Source organism: Ruditapes philippinarum, unplaced genomic scaffold, assembly GCF_026571515.1.
Source record: "Ruditapes philippinarum isolate M1 unplaced genomic scaffold, ASM2657151v2 ctg488_1_1_1_1, whole genome shotgun sequence".
In the NCBI taxonomy this organism is placed as follows: domain Eukaryota; kingdom Metazoa; phylum Mollusca; class Bivalvia; order Venerida; family Veneridae; genus Ruditapes; species Ruditapes philippinarum.
Genome location: NW_026853285.1, coordinates 162,806 through 182,159, shown reverse-complemented (window position 1 = coordinate 182,159; position 19,354 = coordinate 162,806). Strand labels below are relative to the sequence as shown.

At 30.1% G+C, this 19,354-nt stretch overlaps 1 protein-coding gene across 5 annotated transcripts in view; it reads left to right on the top strand.

Annotated features, from left to right (window-relative positions):
- The window catches only part of LOC132736386 (uncharacterized), an 83,876-nt gene that overhangs the window by 47,653 nt on the left and 16,869 nt on the right, over positions 1-19,354 (top strand). For 3 of the 5 annotated variants that reach the window (XM_060723508.1, XM_060723510.1, XM_060723506.1), the window contains exons 9-17: positions 12,540-12,681; positions 13,182-13,283; positions 14,231-14,875; positions 15,345-15,491; positions 15,766-15,870; positions 16,292-16,488; positions 17,820-17,961; positions 18,203-18,304; positions 18,637-19,281. In XM_060723508.1, coding sequence (XP_060579491.1) covers positions 12,540-12,681; positions 13,182-13,283; positions 14,231-14,875; positions 15,345-15,491; positions 15,766-15,870; positions 16,292-16,488; positions 17,820-17,961; positions 18,203-18,304; positions 18,637-19,281 — 2,227 coding nt within the window. Of the gene's footprint in view, positions 1-10,693; positions 10,795-12,046; positions 12,244-12,539; positions 12,682-13,181; positions 13,284-14,230; positions 14,876-15,344; positions 15,492-15,765; positions 15,871-16,291; positions 16,489-17,819; positions 17,962-18,202; positions 18,305-18,636; positions 19,282-19,354 lie in introns of those variants that run through there. The other 2 variants (XM_060723511.1, XM_060723507.1) reach the window with 2 other exon arrangements.

Here is a 19,354-nt window from a genome sequence, read left to right as displayed (position 1 = left end):
ACATTGATTTCTTACTTGAACTTTTTGATCAATATTGTTTTAAATTGGTATTGCCCCTGGCCCCCTCGATTTTAAATTGGTATTCCTCTTCGCCCCCTCGATTTTACATTGGTATTCCCCCTAGCCCCCTCGATTTTACATTGGTATTCCCCCAAGCCCCCTCGATTTTACATTGGTATTCCTCCTCAGTTTTAATTTGTCCGTTGTCTTAATCTTACCTCTTATACCCTTACTCTTATTTAAAAAAAAACAACATTAAATGCGTATTAAATCTATGATCCTGTATTCTTTTGACTGTAGACCATGTCCCGCCTGTTTTGCAAACTTGTAAGGTCCATTTTTCACTGCTGTATGATTATATAAGTATTGCCGTTAATATGCCCAATCAAGGTGGGACTAAAACATTTACATTTGTTTTCCGTAGTAGGCGGTGAACTCATTTTTTTGTTATATACAAAATATTGAAAACGTTTGTCTACTGCTGGCGTGTAGTATCTCGTTGTCATGGAAACATAATTGTTAAGGTTGTTTGAGAGACGCAAAGACAATTTCGTACGTTAACGACAAGGAGTCTTTTCACGGACGGCCTTCATTTGATAATACATTATAATTCCGCGACTGTCAGAAATATAAATATTTGAAAAGTAACTGATTTAATGAGAATATGTTTCCACATAGAAACTAAGGCTTATTTATTTACCGTCATAATAAATCACACGTAAGTGTATAGATAAGAAACGATCAGGTGAATTAAAGGTGAGATGTCAATCTGCATAGATTTATTTTTATTTATTGAAATCCTTCTAAGTCTGGGCGTTTCCAATATCAGTTTTGTTATCGTACAGCATATTTACAACGTTATCGAAAAATAGAATAATACAGACAATGTCCCTTTTATGAATATAATAATTTGTTATGAAATATTTATCAAAGATAACAGCTATAACAACCAAATTTTAAAATAAATCTTGTTGTGTTTTCTAGTTTTTCTCTTGTTACGCATAACTGCGTTTCATTTTATTCCTTTTGTAGAAAGAATAGTACAAACTAGAACTTATACCCATTTTGCCTTTACGTTTTTCTTTTCTTTCTTTTTTTAATTCTTTTTCTTTCTTTTTTTATTTTATTACCATTATTTTTTCCCCTTTTTTTGTTAGCGTAGTCATTTTATACGTCAGCGTAGACAAATATAAAGTTATTTTGCCGTTTGTGTAAAATGTCTTCCGCCCAATATCTTCTCAACTATTCCTGGACTTTGTTTAAATACAAAAAAAAAATATTGTTTTGCATCGTTTCATTCATTTATTATTTACTTAATACCTTGTCAATCTATGAAATTTATCTCTGACGTTTAATGATAGCTTTTAAAAGGTTTGTAAACAATATAATATCTATGCTTTAAAATCATGACATCAAAGTGTCAATCATTTTTTTTTTAAAAATCAATACCTTAAATAAATCTGCCTAAAAGGAAAATCTTTGTACGTATTTGTTTTAAGTTATTCACATATATACAGGAAGTAGATCGTTTCCGGCTCTGGAATGTATTCAGGGCTGCAATCAATTCGAAATGTATCTGAACCTATCTCTAGATCTAATGGACGCTTAGTTCCTAGCATTATATATGTATTTAAATTATGAAATCCTAATTTGAATCTTTAAGCAAATTAGTCGTATGTAAAATTTTGTCTTTAATCTACTTGTAATTTATCATTGTTTAACTTTATATCATAGTTATATACAATATATGAGGTAAGAAATACTGATTGCCATAAGAATTATGATCGCACATACTTGTCAATACTACACACATTTTATATAACTGTCGTAAAAAATTATATCGGTTAACATATTTGATACGTATTTTGCTTTTTTTTTCAGAATAAAAGAAAATATTAGCCACTATAACAATCATTTTCTTTCTCCATTGTAACTTGATCTACCTCTACTATTGATAATTCTTGGAAAAAAAGTTTCTCTTAAGATCTGTTTGAAAGACATTTATTTCCTGTTGCCGAATTAAAATGTTGCCCTCGGTAACGAGTATAATTGCATGCTTCTTAAAGTTTATTTTCTAACTTTGGTCAACCGATTTTACGATTGAAATCTAAAAATAAAATACGACACTTTATAATGATTTGTCATTTGTCTAATATGTGACTTTAGTAATGTGAAATATATCATTAATAACATATGCAAGTATCTGTCTAATTTGATGTTTCCGCTACAGTGATGTTCAATAGATCATTAAAAGAAAATGATAAAAAATGAATATTATCAGTTATATTTCTTCGTTTAATTATAGTTACCATTTTTATTTTTTCGTTTTTCATCCGCTAAATTTAATAATACGTTGATATATAACCGTCAGAGATATATGGAAGCAAATTTTACATGAATGAAAAATGTGATGGTAATCCGTATCATGTTATATATTTTATAAACACTTAAATAAATTGAAAGAATATTTTGTTAGATACGGTAGCGAGTGCTGGCCATCAATAAATATATATAATATAATGTTATGGAGAATAATTTCTACACAAACGCACGCACACATACACGTATTCAAACATTTATATAAAATCAAACTTTTACACCTCCGTGTGTTTTGCGGATTAAGTGGGTGGAAAAAAATCGAAAAAAAAATCATTTAATAAAAATGATTGTTTACAATCAAGTTATCAGAGTTAGCTTTAATGAAAAAAAATTTGTATTAAAATAACTAAGACTATTTCTGTTCAAATTAGTCAAGAGAAAAACCGTATACTGTAGAAAAAATGAAAAAAAACATAACCTGCCATTTTTAATAAAATCAAATTATAAAATTGCATATTTAGTGAGTTCTATTTTGTTCAGATCAAACTTAGTTTTTTTTGTTTTACTTTCAAAATGAATAGTATCTTTTTAAAGATCCTGTAACATTTTTTTATATATATAATAAATATGATGCTCAAATTAAGATTTATCAATTTTATAAGTTCCAAAAAAAATTATTTATAAAGATATTACCGAATTTAACATTTCATATAAATAAATAGAGGTAATGAAAAATATTTTCTATAAAGTCTAAGTCAAATTTTTCAATAAGAAATGAATGCATATATTTTAATGATTACATATAATATGTACAAATATTTGCAGTACATATTTTACATATTTTTCGATGTTTGAAAATTGTTTTATAAGCATAATTATATACATATATATAATTTTACTTAAGTGTGGTATACAACCTCAATTACAACATACAGGGTCTTTAAAAGATTTATTTATTCTTTGAACGACACAAAAGCTATATTAGAAGGTTATTCAGTTTTCATTTTAGAACTCGATTGTTCTATCCACTAGGTGCTTGTTTGGTGTGATATTATGTTTATTAAGTCTACGAATATAATCTACTTTATTACTAAATTCGTTAACTGACATTATTTTAGTTTATCTTCTAATATTCTGTAGTGATAAAGATTTGAACACTGGTCTTGCTTTCAGCTAGTTAACAGATATGTATTTCTTTATTTGTTACTGTACAGAAGTTGCTACTCATTTTCTACTGGGCTCTCCCATCTTCCAGTCATAAGATTGAAATGAAATAAACATTTTAAACCACTTCCATAATTAAAATGGAACATGTTTTGATATATAAGAACAGAGTAAGGACGGCTCGAAATAATAAAAGTCTTAAAGTCCATTGACGGCTGTCATACAGTAAATTGTAATGCTGCGTAGGTGTGTTCTAAGATTGTCGGTAATAAATAACCTCCTCTTCTTTTTTAAAGCATTGAATTATTTTTCTTACTGATAATCGAGTAAACGTTTGATGGGACCGTGTATTTGCATTCGGGGAAGTGGCTACTGATTTATGAAAGCGATTTCCTTTTGAGGATAAGTACAATAACAATTTAGTAAGTATATGATATCATCATTCGAAATAAATGCAGTAAATCTTTTTGCAAAGATTATTACCATAATCAAGCACTTAACTAAATCTTTAAACATAGTTAAGATGAAAGAATTTTTTATTTACTTTAAAGTATGTTAAGTATCAAATTTCCATATTAAAAAGTGGGGCATTTTACATATTTTAACGGAGAAAACTGTCCGATAATATAGTATCTAAAACATATGTATGACAAAATTGAGCCTGGGAATATGAAACATTTAAAATAAAAACTAACTAAACCTACCCGCACCCCATTCCAAAAAAATATATATTATTATTCATTTAGACTAAAACCTTTCTTTTTTCATACAATTTATCAACTGTTTAATATAGCAGTCTATATGCTCTTTCATATAACGTAGTAGATATTTCTATTGATGAAATTTTCTGTAAGTAACGACGGTAATTAATTGTGCAATAATGCATACATACTTCAACTTGCGATAGAGACTACTTTTGATAAAAGACTTACTGCATACGACCACACTTGGGATATTGGGATATCAAAGGAAAAAAACATATTATTTAAAACGTGAGTATTTCAGTAACGTAAACAACTTACAGTTTTTACATCAGAAGGTCCCTTTATTAAGTTATTAGTTAAGTATCTTAAAATTAGGCTTTACTACGCATTACATGTATGTATGAGGACGAAAGCAAAGTGATATTCGTGTGCTTACGGAAAATGCGGAAAATGTCGAAATCGGACGAAATGCTGCGACATCGGCAGCGGCTATATCGTACGTTCAAATATTTTCAGTCGTCATTATAAAATGTATACATTCAATTAATAATGGATAGCCCAATCGGGTTACATTTGAATAAAGTATGTAAGACTGACTCCTTAATTTGAATTCAGAACTTACAATTGTTTATATAACGGAATAATATGGCATTACAAATTGTCGTTATCGATCTCATTTTATGTAGCTACAGTAGAGCAATAAACAGAAAGGAGCAGTGAAACAGTTACTTTTCTGCTGCACTTTTCTGCTGCACAACAGTTCTGTTTCATTTATGAACTTTTACATGTAGTTTTAGAATGCACGATTCAAGATCACTAGATATATGCATGCTAAGTGATAAATTAAGAGCATCATAATTTTATTATAAACAGGTGGACATGTTTGTATAGATAAAAAAATATTTCAAAATTTATCACAAATGACATCAAGTAGTATGCGTTTGCTGATGGTACTTAAATGAATTACCTAGAGATGCAACAAGTCCTATATTGTAAGATTTATGATATTGATAGCATTGTGTCTTAAGGATAAACTGTTTGCTGCACGCAATGATACCATATAACCGGTCCTAAATCTTAAAATATTGAAAGTGTCACTGATTAGAAAAACATATATAACATTCCTGGTGATACAGTTTTATGATATAGTATCTCTCTTGTATTTACACCATCCTTAATTAAAAAGATTCAATAAGAAAAATCAGATATTAAAGTACAAAATGTATATAGATTTCACATTTATTACTGTACCCTATAACTTGTAGATTTCTTGAATATATTTATATTCTAACGTTAAACATTTTATCAGATAATTGACAATAAGATAAAGATGCATTAGCGTAGGATTGCCCAGTCCATGTTAATTATCACACTGACGTTCTTATTATTTCATGTTTTTATTTTCCTTACCTCCCGTGCTCGCAATATAAAGGTAGTATAAATGAGCATTGATGATCAATAAATCATGTGATATCTCCGTGTTTTATTGAAAGCATACATTTGTAACTTAGTAAACTATACTTGCAGCTTAGTCTCATCTATGACAGTTGACATGTAAATGAAATAAGAACAGGCCTTCTCGTATCTTTACACTTTAAAGGTCTTAAATGAGATTTACCCCTTAAAATATCAAACGGTCTCTTTTATCATTCAACATTTTCAAACATGTTCTACTAACTCAACAAATTATTAATCAGATAAAATCAGTATGAATGAGTACTGTCAACAAGAATATTTAGCGCTTAGATAATTCAGATATTAACTGTTGAGGAATATTAGCTGTCCTTTTTCTATCTAGGCCCCGTCCATGCTTGTGTCCAACCTTTCAACTTTCCTCTCAAGCTAGTCGATAGGCTCAATTTTAACATTTACTTCATGTATATTAACAATGAATAGAGAGAAACAAAGAATCCCCAAAGAACGCTTAAAACGTCAAAATTGAAAATGTTGCAGGCACAATTTGATTGAGTCTGATCAAGGACGGTACTTTCAAGTACAAACTACCGTCCACGTCCCCTAGCACACCGTCATAAGCGGAATTCAACATTCAATCAGGTTTATAGTGAAATATGAATTTAGAAACATTTGCAGATGTGGTCATACGGCGGAACCTTCACGTTAGTGCCATTCCATGAAAAGCGACGTATGGTACCCAAGTGCGTGTGCCCTAAACGAGAAAAACAATGGGCGGAACTAAATAAAAAGTCCTAAATAAAATTTATTTTGGTAAATGAACAAAATGATAAATACTTGATCATCAGTGTTATAGGTACCAAATATATATGGTAAGTTTATTTATAGGCATTTTTAACATGATTCTTTTATCGTGATAAAAATGATATACTGTTTACATCCGAAAATGAAGAAAAAATATTCGATAAAAATAAGAGACGTGAATATTGATAAAAAGGGCGTGTTCTTATATTTTCTTATCTGATATTAAAGTTAATTAAGTTGATATAGGAAGATAAAGTAACACTTATTTGACACTTGTCATTTAAAAATGTCACTCCTTAGTTAACAACAAATATGTAAGCGCCAAAGATATTTAACATATCTGATTACAAAAACATGTCTATGCTTACACCTACAATTTATTCTACCAAAAGGTTTGACATTGTCAATTGATATAAAAAAAAACCTGAGTAAAATTTGATAAAAAAAGGCGCGTTTCATATCTTCACGTTTATTTCAGTCGACATTACGTGATAAAGTAGTAACTTATTTGACATTGTTGTCATTTAAAACTGTCAATAAAAAATCAAGATTGTCCAATCAAATGTGCTACATTTTTTTAAAGTGACATTATGCCCATCCACGGGTACATAGTGAGTGAGCAGGTGAATATCAAAATGAGTTTTCATTTTGCCATAATACCTTTAAATTTGATAATTTACTTCCCATCAACAATAAATAATGCACAGGTCCAAACAAAATGTCTGTAAATATCTATTAGAATTTACCTATAACGCTCAGTTTATAAAAAGAGTGGGCAGTCTTTTTATATTTTAGGTAGATTTATAGTTTTATCCTGAACATTTTCCAATATCAACTGTTTAACTGTTTGGTCAGACACCATTTTAACTGTCAATCTTGTAAAATATAAAGTCAATTCAGCTCAACTTGACTATGAAAATATTAATTGTAGAAGTCTTGTAGTATATCACGATCTTTATATATAACTTACTCTTTATTCTTTTAATAGAAGATTAAAGGAACTGAGCTGAAGTCCGAATGCCTTAAAATATGTAATTTGAATTTATTACATAGAATAACTGGGGTACTTAAAACGGAAAACGGATGTTTCATTTTTGGTCCATTTTTCAAAATTACAATTATGTAATTATTCTTGAAAAACGTTGTTGAGCGAATTATCTGACATTTTGTACATTAGTCATTAGCACAGACCTACCTCAAATGAAACATAAATCTCGGACAACATTTCCAGTTTAATCAAATAGAAATAACCAGTGGAGTCCCTTTAATGTCCCATCGCTTATATTGGCGTTGCTACAATCAAAATAGCAGGTGAATGATAAGTTATTTATTATGTACATGTTTATCCATCTTTAAAAGCTATTTGTTATGTCTGATTGTACTTCAGACATTGATTCTAGATTTCAGTAAAATGCCATCTTTACAGCAGTGTACTGATGTACAATGTACATGTGATATTATTGTACCTCTAAGGAAAGTGTAACATGATAAACATTACATATACTTGTTTATGTACATGTGTTATTCAAGTTCTTTCATAGCGTTAACTTTTGTATGATGAAGAAGATGCTGTTTCATATAAGATAAATATATCATATTACAAACATTTTTTCATTCCATGAAAACAATAAAACGTTTCACAAAAGTTTCGACTTTGTAAACTAAGATTTAGCTTTAGGCTCTGCAATTTCAAAGATCGTATTTAATGCAAAAATACTTAAATAGATTGGATTCTCCCCTGTCGAAGGCAGGACAATGGTGTAACTTGGGTTTTCACACAAGGAGAAGAGGAACATTTTCATTTTTTTGCCATTTACGGGCTTTCCTTAGGGATTCTATTTCACGCTATTTTGCAACATATTATAACAAAAGAACAATGTATCTATGCTGATTCTATATAAATTTGTCTTCCAGCTTGCGATACTAAGTTCAACGATGCTACCTTTATAAAAGATTTTGAATTTAATGCGTCAAGCGAGACCACTTCGAACAAAGCATCTGAAGTGTTTACCGGTAAGTTACATCTCAAAATCGTTGTTGTTGTTGTTGTTGTTGTTGCTGCTGCTGCTGCTGTTGTTGTTGTTGTTGTTGTTGTCGTCGTCGTCGTCGTCGTCGTCGTTTTAATTAATTTTATTTTATGTTTTCATTTTTTAATATTTTATTTTAGTTCTTAACATACGAAATTCATTTATTTCTTTAACATCTATATTTATTGTTTTTTTTATATTAAATAGTACAGTTGCCTAAAAAACACTTGCATGTAGTCATTATCTGTACTTTATGTTTTTACAAATCAGCTGGCTGGTGTGCGGATCAACAGAATGGTTCAAACATTAACGTTGATTTTAAACAATCATATGGTATAAAGTCCATTCGCGTCAGTGATGTCGGAGGCAAATACTCAAAAAACACATTAGTGAAGTATGTACCTAATGGTGGAGATGTCAACAATTTTGTGAATTTTCCCTTGCAGGCAGGAAAACTGGTAAGTTTAACAGTTTTTCTATAGTAAAGTGGAAAATGCCATGATTACAATTACTATCAAATTAGTTTTAAAAACAACTTAAAAGATCACCATATGAATAAAGACAACTCTTTGATAAACTTTTATTGATTAAATACAACAATGTTACCTCAAAATAACGACGTTTTAGCTATAAAGACCATGTTTCGTATCTCCTTTGTATGGCCTATGTTCACAAGTTTGACAGTAAACGGTATAAGTAAAATAAAATGACGTATGAATATAGTTAAATATTATAAATTATTTAGCATAAATAATATAAATTTAAATATGCTAATTAAAATTGTTTGATGTGATTTTAGATCTTATAAAACGGTATTAAATAATAGGTAGTTTCCGATTTTTGCAATAATTACCTTGTATGTTAATATATTTGTTATTTGTAAGGAAATTTAGGGAAAACCCTTTCTCAGAAGCAAAGATCTTTCTTTTTATTTTTCAAGGAGATTGAGATGTCTCAACCAGGAACTGTACAGAGTGATTTTGGTCAAAGTATTGCAGTCAGGAAACTACAATTCACAATACAGGGTTTCCATGGTGACTCGTGTTTAAAGATTGATTTGATTGGATGTCCAATTGACGGTATGCTGAAAAAGATTATATTTGTTTATTAATTGCCTGTAAAAAATCTACCATTAACATAAAAACAAACTCATTGATATAAAATATATATATGTAGTATACAATTTACAATTCATAATAAAGGTGGGCATTTTCTGTTAAAGGTGTCCTACTATATTTCGAGAAGTATGGATCAATTTATCAAGTATTGACAAAAAACGATCAGTTAGATGGCTAAAATTTATCTTTTTATGTTCAAATCAAAACTGTATTTGGACTAGATGCAGACTAAAATTTGATTTAAAAATTGACAAATTAACGAAACAATTTGCGTGTCTTTTGTTAAGTAGAATTGATTTACATATAGAAATAGGTCATAATTGAGAAATGCATGTAGATTGACAAAACAGACCGAGAGATAACTGTATAATACTTTTTGTTAGAAATCTTTTAAAGCCTGAACTATTTATTCTCGAATACGTAAGAACCATTTTACTGGTCAATATGGACACTTCTGTCTAAATGTCAAAGTAAAAATTACATACTATTGCACCTAATTAATATACTTTGTTGTTTCCCTACAACAGTTATGTTATGATAATATTATGTTTAAATAATTATTTTATGTCACTTGATGCATGTGCCACAATTTATTTGTTTATTTATTATTATTTTTTTCTATTTTGTCAGCCTTAGCCGAATAAATATAGTGTATTGTTAATATAGTATTGAATGTAATTAAAATTCAGATTTATATTAGCTCTTTATATTTACGGTTTCTTGTTAAAGTGAATGCAAATATGTAAAGTAGATGTATATGTATAAATGCATTACCCATTTGTTTGTACTACAATTAGTGTGTACTTCTGTTTCACTGATATACTTTTTTCAAAATAAAATGTACACATCTTATATAAAATTACAGAAGTTTGTCCAGGAGGGTGCTTAAACAACGGAATCTGTGTGATGCAGGATACATGTCAATGTGCTCAAGGATATCTCGGAAACAATTGTGAAATCAAAGGTAATATATATGATTAAATATGATGTTACATATAGAGATAGCTGTTAATAAAAAAACAATCTTCCGAAATACATACGACATACATATATATTGACTTTATATTCAGCCATTGTTGACTTATGTTTGATTTAAATTTGTAATATTTGGTTTGACATATGATTGTGAAAATTTTTTAGAATGTAAGCCGGCAAACCTCGGGCTATCGACTGGTATTATAGGAGCAGACGATATTAAGGTATCGTCACAGGACCATGTATACAACAAAGGAGAACTTGGAAACTGTAAGTTTCATACATCTTTACATTCTTATCAAGAGATTTTTGGTCTTACTAAAATTGACTTTAAATTATTCAAATAAAAGCTTTTTATTTATAAAATAAATCGAGACAAATTGAAATGCGTGTCAGTAAAATTTCAATTATTATTTTATGTTTTATTATTATTTATTATCTGTTGTTTGTTTTTTTGTTGTTTTTTTTTCAATTTATTTTTTATTTTTTTGCAAAGGCGCCAGACGCAGTGATAAACCGGAAAATATTTAATCTAGGTTATTTATACAATCTAATTTTCATATAGAGAAAACAATTACTAAACAACACTTACTAGTAACTGTCTTAGACAACGTTTGCAACTTCCATTTCCATTCTTTTTAAAGCTTGTAAGGTACCCTAGGGATGCTCCCGACACCTTTATACCTATGACGGGGTTAATAAAATTACAATTAAAAAAAATTGTTTGCAACTTCCAAGTACGAGAATTGTGGATATGCCCATTTGCATTCGAAACAGTACCGCTGAATTTTCGCATAGAATCAATGCAATATAAGGTGAAACAGACAAACTAACTGGGACAAAACATAAAACTTCTCAATGCTCACATAAACCGTTGTTTGCATGCGTTTTTGATCCAGTAAATTCGTTTGCTTTCACATTTCCAATGCCAATACCAGATTTTAATTAACAGGTCCTTTCAGGCCGCTATTGGTTTCGGGCTTTACTTGATATCTTGGTAGACAATAATATAAAATTATATAATGCATTGATTTTTTGCCAAAATCTAGTGATATCTTCAGCCGAGGATAAGTTTTGACACTGAAAATGAATGTACCAATAATTTTCGTATACCTGCTCTCAATACAACAAAATCTATTATTTATATTTTTGTTAAGTAAAAATTATAATATATGAATATATCATTGAAAATCAACTAAATTATACATCTTAATGATCATATCATAAATCTTAAAACAATATAACCGCACGCAGTGTCCACGCTCGACTGTTAAAATCAATAACCAAGTTTCATTAATATTCAAGTTAAAAACGTACATAAATCTTACAGTATTGCTTTCATTACGATACCTTTATATTTTTTTAATTATCTATTTGATAAGCAATTTTGGTAAATATTTCAAATTATCGAGGGGCACAATAGATCGAATTTTTCTGCGAAACATACGAGCTAAAGTGATGTGTAGATTGATTTGTAAATTACTTATTCCCCACTTTGTTTTAACTTTTGATTTCATTTTAGCTGAATCAAAGAATGGGTGGTGCCCAGCATTGGGTGATAATCACCCGTGGGTAGAGATTAAACTTGACCAACCTAAAGCTGTAAGTGTGTTTAGTTTCATGTGGTCCAAACAAGGCAATAAGAAAATAATGACAGAATTCGAGTTTCAGTATGTTTCACCCATTGACTCTTCACGGCGATTCAGAACATTTGCCACGGTTAGTATACTAAGATACTTGTTTTTATCATTTTTCGGCAGATTTGTTAAAATATTTTTGTATATTTTTTATAAACATAATTTAATTAATGTTGATGTCGGATGGACGTTTAAGAAACTACTAACTGACAGTCCTTATAAGACATATTTAGTAGAGTAAGTGTTAAATGCTTTAAAGGTTTAGAAATATATATCAAATCATCCCGTTTATACAGGCGACACTGTAAATTATTGTAGAAAAACATGTCAACAAAAACAACAAGTAAAAAGTAGTTTTGTTTTATTTCACTATTTTAGGAAATACCTGCAATGAACAGCACACACATCTTTACTGTAACTACTCAACCTGTTGTAGTAACAGATAATATCCGTATAATACCTTCAAAATGGATTGATAGAGCTTGTTTTAAGTTGGAGGTCCAAGGCTGTGATCCTAAAGGTACAGTGTTTTCATTTAATTCTATCGAGGCTCATAGGGAAGACTGGCCTTGCCTTACTGTGTTACCTCTCTAAGTAAAGTCTTGATTATTATTATTATTATTATTATTATTATTATTATTATTATTATTATTATTATTATTATTATTATATTAAAACAATAAACATCAATCTGAATGATATTTCAGTGTAACTTTATGTAACGTTATGTACAATCTATCTGCTGGATTCGAGTTTGACATACCGATCACTTGACCTACAAAAAATATATTAAAAGTTAGTATAAATAAAAAAAAAACCTCAAAAACAAACAAAATCTTCCGTAGGTTATTGCTTGTAGTGTTCAAAACTTGTCAACGTACTAAAATTAACTTGAAATATTTAATTTATTTTTTCCTTTCAGCTCAATGCCAATTGCAATTATATCATTTTACATTTGTATATGGATTTAAATCATTCTATATTTTTATTTTTAAATGGCTTTGACTTTTTTTGTTTTAGAATTATGTTCCCTAAGTTGGTGCCAGAATGGTGGCACCTGTATGGGTGAAAATATTTGTATTTGTCCACATGGGTTCGTTGGAAATCGATGTGAAAAACCGGGTAAGTATTTTAGCACACATCATCAGGCCCTGTGTCCACTAAGAAAAGATCAGGATCAGGATATAATGATCTTGATTTTATTTTTACTGTTTTTTAAAACTAAAATTGATCGTATTTTGCTATAATTAAATTGTACTTAATCAAAATGTGAAAAATGATTTGCAAAGAAACAAACATATTTTGGGATAAAATCGACGAATAACAAAACAAAATTAGAAATAATCGGATCGTACTAAGGATCAATTTTAGGATCAAGATCAATATTTTGATTCACTGCAAAATGCCTAATTCTTGCAAAAATAACAATAAATTTATTCTAAAATTGCACAAACATGCCATTTCAAGTCCAATTTCATCAAGATATCATTAAATATTTAATCTATGAGGATAAACAATTGAGAATTTTTGAGTTTTCACATTTGATCCTGATCTTGATCCTGATCATTAATTCTTTGTGAACACGGAGCCAGAATGTTCATTTTTTGTGTAACATGTATTTCAAAAGTTGCAAGCATGGCATATTTTTATAATATAAAAAATTCAAAACAGTCTCCGGCATGTAAGCTCATTAATACAAGTAACTACTATATATAAACAGTTTAATACTAGTCACCTTCATGTTACAGCTATTTAAGTTTAAGACATATGTCTGTTACACACTTGTGTGAAATCCTTTCAATATACCCTGGTGTTTCATGAGAACTTTAAAATACAAATCGCCAGAATGTTGCCCTATATGAATAGTCATTCTTTGGACATTTTTTTGGCATCAATTTAAAGTAAAGACCCCATGTTTTTTTTTTAACTTAAATATTGATTAGACATAATTTTATATGTAATAAACTGATGACATTTTCATGCCTAAAATCTTATATAACTTAAAAACCTCAAGGTAAGTAACTAATAGGACTTTTACCATAATAATTAAAATTATTTCCTTATTTCAGCTGATGAAATTAAGGCAACAAATATGACATTTGTAAATATTGAAAACAACGTCATAATAACAACAACAACTACCTTGAAGTTCACTGTTACTGGAAATGTAAAGTTTGAAGTGGTAGGCACAAGACCGGTTGTAACAATAAATGGCACTGACAGCTTCATTAAACTGAATCAAACTAACGGACAGGCGTCCTGTATAACAGATGTCAACCTATGTAACAATGGTTTCACATTCACAATTGACGTCAACTTTGGTCATCTCCTTGACAACACGTACATTGTTTCGAGCGGAGGTCATCTTCTTGGACATAGTGGCCTTACGTTATATTACACAAATAAACAACTTGTTTACATAGTCAGCACAACGACACAAAAGTGGACATTAGTCACCAAATATGAGCCTGTCTTACATAAGTGGCAACATTTTGAGATCACCTGGAGCAAACACCTAGGAGTAGAATTACTCGTCGATGGTCATTCACTTGGTTCAAACTCAAGACCTAGTGGTAACTCTGGTGGTAAAGTTGTAGATCTGTGCATTGGATGTAGCCATACTTCTGTTAAAGTCAATGTCAATATACAGATAACAGGAATTCATACTTGGACGATCGATCGGACCGAACTTGTAAATGCTGGGGTCAAGGACCGTAAGTAGTAAAACAAGTTTGGTGTGCGTAGTTTTTTCATTTGTTTCCTGTTTGTCACTCTGTTGTTTGTAATAAAATATGTTTTAGATTGTTTTTTATCCATAGTGTTTCTGTTGAAAATATTTAATTTTGCAGACGGAAATGGGTACATCAAATAAATGACGTTGAATGTATAAATACATCTCAAAAGAATCATTTAAAGAAAAGATGAAAATCTTACAGATCCTTTTATAGACATCAAAGATATACTTTTGGATTCATATCCACATGGGATGGTAACTGCAAAATAATGTCCTAATATCTTACATAGTTAGTTTTTATTATTTGATGTGAAGTTCAATTTTTTATTTTAAGTTCGTTGTTACATGTATATAAGATTATTCGCTCAATGACTGACTTAAAAAAGGCAAATGTTTTAAAACAGGGGTTTAACTGATATGAAAATCATTTATATCATTTTGTCTTTTAGCACCTTCAACAACCCCAGCACCTAAACCTACAACAACAATGGCTTCTACAACATCTCAAGCAACAACAACACCAACAACTCTAGCAACGACAACAACAAAGGATACTAAAACAACAACTATTGCAACCACATCTCCAGCACCACCAAGTAACTTTCTTATTAACATACTTTGTTTCCATGTATGGAATTTGAATTAAACAAATGATTATGATTCGAGCATTTTATTAACTGCATTTAAATGCTTTTGGTTAAATGGGTTCGCCCTGCCTTTAATTTGGTGCAGTTTATTAAAACTATTAAAACCAATATATTTGAGCGTGGACAGAGTAAACGACGTTATGTAATTTCAAAGACAAATGAATACATTATATACAATACTTTGATAAACGTAATTAATTACTATATGTATTTTGTATAAAAGCCTGCACACCGGTGGATTTGGGACTGGCTAACGGTACAATAGGAAATGATCAAATCAGCGTTTCATCAGAGGACTCTGAATTTAACAAGGGACAAATAGGGAACTGTAAGTTGTGCAGATTAGGATAATTTTCATAAAAATAATTGTAATGGTTTTCATAAAAATAATTTTAGTACATTTAAAGGACACTGATCAATATAATTGTGAATGTATTCTATCAAAAATTATCATTTGGATTTACAATTATCGTTTTATGCCCTAATATATCTAAGATTTCATTACAAATAAAAATATGAAAATACCATGTATTCATTTTTATGCCAATAAGAGCATTTTGAACAATTCGATGATATAAATGACGAGCAGAGAGATTCAATATTATTTGCACAAGCCAAAAATGCTTTGATGCTGACTTTTATAATTTATGATGGTAAACCTTTGACAAATACCATAAAAAATGATAGGTAAAATATTACACGTAAATGAGACAACATTCATCCTTGTTTATTTCATCATATATTTGTAGCTGACTCTATGAAGGGCTGGTGTCCGTCTCAAACTGACCTCCATCCATGGGTACAGATAAAGTTAGATGAACCAAAAGCTGTCAGTGTTTTCAGTTTTACGTGGTCAAATAAGGGCAACAAGGACATAATGACAGAGTTCGAGCTTCAATATATATCAGCAATTGACACATCTAGAAGATTTAGAACATTTGCGACGGTAATTATATAACCTGTTTATTTTCATTATATGGAATGAAATTGTATTTTTATTGTATTTTATTATATCATATGAAATAATATCAAGTAGAATCGTAAGTTACATTTCTGTGGCAAAGGTATCATTTCTTACGTTTCGTTATTGCACAATATCAAATTAAGAAAAAAGGAATCCCTAAAGAATGTCCACTCGGCAAAATTTGGATTTAGTTTGTACCTGAACATTACTTTAAAGTACCAGCTACAGTCAACGAAACTCCGAAGCAAGATTTTAACATTTATCATGTAATTATTGAATTAAGAAACATCAGCAGATGTGTTCATACGGCGGTAATCATGGAACCTTCAATGTGACACACTAGTGCCATTGAATGAACAGCGGCGCATAGTCCCCAAGTTAAAGAAAGCTTTTGTCCTATACGAGAAAGCAATAGGCAGGCGAAACGTAATGAAATGGGATTTACAAAGTGGATCAGAGTTTATGAACAGATAATTCAAAAAGGGCAATATATCTGATGGTAGATAAAACATTACTTAAGAAAGAATATACATAACAAATACAATGAATTTATTAAGTGGCTTTGAATATATCTTGCAGGCAGACATGTATTCAATATATGTTTGGCACTATTTTTTGCGTTGCATCAATATCATACAACGATAAGCAACATTGTAATGATACAGAAAAGACGATAACATTCTTTCATTCTGTTTCCTTTTTGATGAACATTGATCTAGAATTAACGATCTTAAGTATTCAAGTAATGATCTCATTAGCATATGTCCATATAGCAAATATATTGGTTGTATTTATCGTTATAAATCATGTTTCAAAACAAGGCGATTTGTGCTGTGCACATGACCAGGGTCCTTAAATATTTGACATAAAAAAACATTAAAAGCAATTCGTCGTGACTTTAATCTATTTTTCTGGAGGTGGATACCTTATACTGATAGGATATTCGTCTTTCGTTCACATTAACCGTTTATTGTTTAGGCTATGCTTGCAACCATGATCTATCACCTGTTAATAAACAATATAAATTGCTTCTAAGTTTGGTTTACACAACATGATGCATGGAATTAAGGAATCTTTAGTAAAGCATATGAAACATTTTCTAATTTATGTTATGAGAACAAATCTTTTATCTTTTCTTTTAAAATATTCATCCACAATAAATAAAATGTGTTTAACAATCATTCTAAATATCAAATACCTATGTTATATATTTTGTATATATGTTAAGCCTCAGTAGTTAACTACAACATTTATGTATTACATGGATACAGTTTCATGATTCATTTGTTTTTTTATATTTGAATGATTCCTAGGCGATACCAGCAATGAACAGTACAACAGTTTTCATTGTGACCATAATACCCTTAGTCGTCACTGACACAATTCGTATCATACCATCAAAATCAGAGGGCAGGGCTTGTTTTAAACTCGAAATCAAAGGCTGTGATCCAAAAGGTATTTCAAAATGAAAATGTTTCTTATCTTAGTAGTATTTAGAGTATTTTATCCTCATGTTCTGCTATGAATAATCATTATATTACTGTTTGTTAATCAGTTATATGCTACATATGCCAAAACTAAAAACTAAATCATAATATTAAATAAGGGTTGTTCACAAAATAGATGTTAAAACCCGGAAATGAAATACAAACAGTTAACAGGTTTAAAAATAACGATATCTCTTGATATTTTACAGCTCTATGTTCCGACAACTGGTGTCAGAATGGAGGAACCTGCATGGGAGAAAACGTTTGTTTGTGTCAAAATGGATATGTTGGCAGTCGGTGCGAAAAACAAGGTCAGACGGAAATGATATTTAACATATACATGTAAAAACATACATGTATTTGTGAATTGGAATAGGAAATCAATTAAAATAATATTTATGTTTGATAATGAGTTATTGCTTAAGCCGGTGGTCGCGAAGCATGAGAGATTTTGCTCTGTTAGTAAATTTAGATATTTATAAACCGACCTGACACTTTTGACTTAATGTTTTTAATGTTTTTATCCATGGAAGCAATAATGTTATGATATACATTCATTAAAGACAAATATACCGGGTAAAATGCAAAATATTGAACATTATTTCATGTTTATTAGTCATTTATTTTTGTATTTCTGTTACAGTGACTGACATCAAGGTGACCAACATGACCTTCGTAAATATTTCAAACAACGTCATAATAACAACAACTACTACTCTGAATTTCGCTATAACAGGGACAGTTAATTTTGAAGTTGTGGCAAACAAACCAATTGTCAGTATAAATGGAAACGATAGTTTTATTACCCTTACCCAAACCACAGGATCACCATATTGCGTTACCAATGTTAACTTATGTAACAACGGTTTCACATTAACAATTGACGTCAACTTTGGACATCTCCTTGACAACACGTACATTGTTTCGAGCGGAGGTCATCTTCCTGGACATAGTGGCATTACGTTATATTACACAAATAAACAACTTGTTTACATAGTCAGCACAACGACACAAAAGTGGACATTAGTCACAAAATATGAGCCTGTCTTACATAAGTGGCAACATTTTGAGATCACGTGGAACAAACACCTAGGAGTAGAATTACTCGTTGATGGTCATTCACTTGGTTCAAACTCAAGACCGAATGGTAACACTGGGGGTAAAGTGGTTAATCTGTGCATTGGATGTAGCCATACTTCTATTAACGTCAATGTCAATATACAAATAACAGGAATTCATAGCTGGACCATCGATCGGACCGAACTTGTGAATGCCGGAATCAAAGATCGTAAGTTTCGCAGCCTAGATCTGTTAAATGTAGATTCGAAACATTAAAACGTTTGAAAATGTTTAAAGAATTA